The sequence below is a fragment of the Palaemon carinicauda genome, chromosome 7, assembly GCF_036898095.1.
Source record: "Palaemon carinicauda isolate YSFRI2023 chromosome 7, ASM3689809v2, whole genome shotgun sequence".
NCBI classification, from domain to species: domain Eukaryota; kingdom Metazoa; phylum Arthropoda; class Malacostraca; order Decapoda; family Palaemonidae; genus Palaemon; species Palaemon carinicauda.
In genome coordinates this window covers 111,081,863-111,086,862 of record NC_090731.1, presented here as the reverse complement: position 1 = coordinate 111,086,862, position 5,000 = coordinate 111,081,863, and the positions used below count along the sequence as shown (strand labels likewise).

At 42.4% G+C, this 5,000-nt stretch overlaps 2 protein-coding genes across 4 annotated transcripts in view; both read left to right on the top strand.

Moving 5' to 3' along the window:
* The window catches only part of Rdl (Resistant to dieldrin), a 1,076,482-nt gene that overhangs the window by 166,747 nt on the left and 904,735 nt on the right, over positions 1-5,000 (top strand). The window lies entirely within an intron of this gene.
* Positions 1,068-3,047, top strand: LOC137643620 (uncharacterized). The gene is made up of 2 exons (XM_068376333.1): positions 1,068-1,967; positions 2,099-3,047. Exons 1-2 carry the CDS (start codon positions 1,239-1,241, stop codon positions 2,909-2,911), a joined length of 1,542 nt encoding a protein of 513 aa, XP_068232434.1. The 5' UTR covers positions 1,068-1,238; the 3' UTR covers positions 2,912-3,047.

The following is a 5,000-nucleotide window of genomic DNA, read 5'->3' as shown; positions in this document are numbered from 1 at the left end:
ATATATAAACGAAGGCACTCCGTCCTATATAATTACAAACTTCAAACTGCCTAAACAGGATGCATTCGTGAGTGGCGTAGCCCTTACCTCATGCCTTGTATGTTTCTGTATCGTTCCAATATAGAGTAGTTGTCCCCCACCCGTACTCTTCCCAGCCATAAAAAAGTGGGTCAAGGTCTGTTATGATTAAGAAAAGGCCAGAAAGCCTAGCAGCGCCATCGCAGAAAAACCCTGAATGGCTGAAATAATTGAGCCGTAGAGCCTCCTCTTATTGAACTTGGCCTCCGGCACCAGAATCAGTGAATACCTGCCTTTGCTAAAAGAGCTTTAAAAACCTTAGCCATTTAATGGAGGCTCATCAACATCAGAGATGAAGTTTTCCTTGAATGTTCGGGCACAAACTTTTGCTTCATTGTTATCCATTCCTTTTGGTTTCCGGGTTCTTTTCATTTCACTTATCCATCAATATTAATAAGACTCTTCCTTCCTTCCAAGACATTTTAAGCCCCCCTGACACTTGCACGCATTCGTGGCACGCACTGGCACGCATTGATGCGCGAATTCGCGTGAACGAGCCGTGAAAATGTCGTGAACAGTGCGAGAACTCGCGTGCCAGAGCGTACCAATGCGTGCCATGCAGGCCCAAAACTTTGAAATGTTTAAAGTTTGTGGCACGCATTGGCACGCTATAAATGGCCGTGAAATAGTCGTGAACGATGCGCCAACTGGAGTGAACTGGAGTGAACTGGAGTGAACAGTGCGGGAACTGGCGTGCCAGAGCGTACCAATGCGTGCCATGCTTCCCCTTCCAAGCATCGTGCACGCCAGTTCACGCATCGTTCACTCCAGTTCCCGCACTGTTCACTCCAGTTCACATCAGTTCCCGCATCGCAGCCTTCCCACTGACATTATCACGCATTGTACTCCCGCATTGTCTCGCACTGTTCACGCTAGTTCGCGCATCGTTCACTCCAGTTCCCGCATCGTTCACTCCAGTTCACGCCAGTTCCAGCATCGTTCACTCCAGTTCACGCCAGTTCCCGCCGGTTCACGCTAGTGCCCGCCGGTTCACGCTAGTGCCCGCCTACTCATGCTAGTGCCCTCCTACTCCGCCAGTGGAGCTCTCGTGGGATTATCAGGGGGTGGAGCTCTCGTGTGATTAAGGGGATTAGGGGGTATATAAATTGAGGTCCGAGGACACTCCTAGCCATTCCAGAGTTCGCCAGCGAGGAGACAACATGCCTAAACTGAAGCAGCCAAAGGGAAGGGGGAGGAAAATGGACGTGATGGAGGAGACTGCAGATCGAGAATCTCCTCATTCATCATTTTCAAGTCTCGATATGGTCATCCCGGAGACACAGCAGGATACAAGCCAGAGCCAGGTATCCTGTGATGACGATTTAAAGAAGAAGCGGGTTCGGGTGTCTAAGAAGGACATCCCTGACTACCAGTGGACGGAAGAGACGGAGACTACGTTGGCCGACCTTGTCAAGGAGAACCCCATGCTCTTTGACAAGAAACACAAGGAGTGGATAAACAAGGTGTTGAAGGACAGCAGGTGGGCATATATAGGAAGCCAGCTGGAACCTCCTGCCACTGCTGCCCAGTGCAAAAAACGCTACGAAAACTTGAGGACGAGGGTTGGCAAAATTATGAAGAAGGAGAAGAAGAGTGGAGCTGGCCAAGCCCAAAGGAGTGGCCGTGATGACTTCATCATGGACACTTGGTCGTTCCTCATACAGCACATCGTCCGGGGAGAGACAGTCGCCAGTGAGGAGTTTCGTGGCTCCGAAGGAGGTGCCACGACAGCCAGCGAAGTCGACGATGACGTGAGGTCGACGGGGACTCGCAGCCAGGCATCTACCACCACCAGGAAGGACAAGGGGAAGGGGTCCTGCCGAACACTTGACACCTCTCACAGCGACACCTATGTGTCGGAGAAGGATTTCAGCAATATATTGAGGAATGTGAGTATTAATTCTTTTTGACATATGCTATCTGTGGCATTAAAATGCTGTACTAAATTGTTTCAATGTTTGTTACATATATACATATATATAATATATAATATATTTTTATAATATTTTTTATGTTTCAGCTTGTGTCGAAAGCTGATTCGTCAACCCCAACGTATATGGGCCAGCACAAGATTGTGCACGATTTTTCGTGCCTGCTGGAAGGCTACATGCGTGCCATCCCAGTACACCGATGGCACGAATTCCAAATAGAGTGCCTCAATCTCACACAACGTTACAGGGACGAGACTCAGGTCTTGCAGCAGGCACAGCAACAATCCTCAGAGACCTGGGCAGGCCCACAGCAACAGCAACCTTTACAGCCCCCTGTGCATCCCCCTGTGCATCAGCAACCCCCTCAGCAACAGTCACCTTGGCAGCCCCCTCACCAGCAGTCAACTTGGCAGCCCCCTCACCAGCAGTCAACTTGGCAGCCCCCTCACCAGCAGTCACCTTGGCAACCCCCTCACCAGCAGTCACCTTGGCAACCCCCTCACCAGCAGCAACCTTGGCAGTCCCCTCAACCAGGACCCTCGCATGCACAGCCAGAGCAGCAGCAACAGCATCGTCCAGCCAGTCATAACTGGGTGCCGCAGTCAAGCCCTTCTTCCTTGCCCCGTACCACGGAGTGGCACCCAGGGATGCCAACTCCACTGTCATCCACCCCTGTCCAGGTGACCTCGCCATCAGTGCCAGTGTCGTCACCCACCCTTGTCCAGGCTCCTTCACCAGCACCTTCATTAACGTCGCTGTCGGCGGCATTCAAAAGTCCATTGACCTTCCCTGTCCTGACCCCGGGGACCATCGACAGCAGCCTTGATGAAGCCATGACACCCTCACCCCTCTACTCGTCCAAGGAGCTTGATACCCCACCAGTCAAGGACAAGGAAATTTAAATAGTGTAAAATATTTGTACATAATTGAAGTGTGATACTTGTATATATATGTTGTTTTAATGTAAATAAACTATTTATATATTTACAAAGACTTTTCATCTATTTCCTTAAAATACAAAGAAAGAAACAGTAAAGTAAAAAATAATAAAAGTGAAGAAAAATAAACCCCCCAAAAAATTTATATTTGCTGTCTTAATGTGGAAAAAAAATGATATCTTATTTCAAACTATTTTTATCTTTATAATGAAGAGAAGCAAAAAGGAAACGAAAAAATTAATGAAAATGAAAGAAAAATAAAGCTAATATGTTTTTATATTTGCTGTCTTAATGTGAAAAAATAATGGAAAGTTGAGTATTATCTTTACTATGTATAAATGTAAGCTCTTGTCATTTTGAATGAAATCAAAAGTGATATTAACGTAAACAAGAGCTGTTGCCTACCGGAGGCATCCAGGATGCTATCGCTCGCTCTTATGGGTCATTTAGTTTGCTAGAGCGACGTTCCCAGTTTGTTTTGCTTTAATAATCTAGCTATTTAGCTCCGCATAAAATGCTTATATTGTTAGCTCGGGGATTTCGACACGATCGAGGTAACGATCCTGCCTTTGTTGACGTATTGTCGCTATAGGCAAATTTTTTTAAGTTTGCTGTTTTTCATGTAAAAATGAAATGATGTCTTATTTCATGCACACACTTATTTTCATCTATTACCAATCAAGATGCACATATGTTGTTTTAAATAAAAATGTTATGAAAAATAAACCCTAGAAATTTTTAAGTTTGCAGTTTTCATGTAAAAATTAAATGATGTCTTAATTCATGCACACACTTATTTTCATCTATTACCAATCAAGATGCACATTTGTTTTAAATAAAAATGTTATGAAAAATAAACCCAAGAAATTTTGAAGTTTGCTGTTTTCATGTAAAAATTAAATGATGTCTTAATTCATGCACACACTTATTTTCATCTATTTACCAATCAAGATGCACATATGTTGTTTTAAATAAAAATGTTATGAAAAATAAACCCAAGAAATTTTGAAGTTTGCTGTTTTCATGTAAAAATTAAATGATGTCTTAATTCATGCACACACTTATTTTCATCTATTACCAATCAAGATGCACATTTCTTTTAAATAAAAATGTTATGAAAAATAAACCCAAGAAATTTTGAAGTTTGCTGTTTTCATGTAAAAATTAAATGATGTCTTAATTCATGCACACACTTATTTTCATCTATTTACCAATCAAGATGCACATATGTTGTTTTAAATAAAAATGTTATGAAAAATAAACCCAAGAAATTTTGAAGTTTGCTGTTTTCATGTAAAAATTAAATGATGTCTTAATTCATGCACACACTTATTTTCATCTATTACCAATCAAGATGCACATTTCTTTTAAATAAAAATGTTATGAAAAATAAACCCAAGAAATTTTGAAGTTTGCTGTTTTCATGTAAAAATTAAATGATGTCTTAATTCATGCACACACTTATTTTCATCTATTACCAATCAAGATGCACATTTGTTTTAAATAAAAATGTAATGAAAAATAAACCCAAGAAATTTTGAAGTTTGCTGTTTGAATGTAAAAATTAAATGCTTTCTTAATAGTTGTACATATTTTATGTCTGCTATTTATATGTAAATCAAATGCTTTCTTATAGAAACTAAAATAAAGGGCCACAAAAAATACAAACGAAAAATATACGTTTCTTTTATTTACAAAATGGAACAACTATACAGCTCATGGAGGTACTACAATTTTTTCTTGCCAAGGGACAGCACCAGCAGGGGACATGTAGTAATGTGAAAGGTAGTCTCGCTGATCCTTTGCATCCTTCTGGATATGATGGCCGGGTAGAGTCATCAGCCCCTGCAGGTTTTGCTCATTCCTCCATGCACCAGGGATCAGAGCATGTGTGTCCGGATCTTCGTAGTCCACTTCTGACAAAGCACCTGGGTATTTGATGAGGACGAGGTTGTGCAGGACACAGGCACACATGGTGATCAGGTTGATGGTGCTTGGCTTCTGCTGCATAGTCGTCAAGAAGCAACGGAACCTTTGACTTAAAATTCCAAAG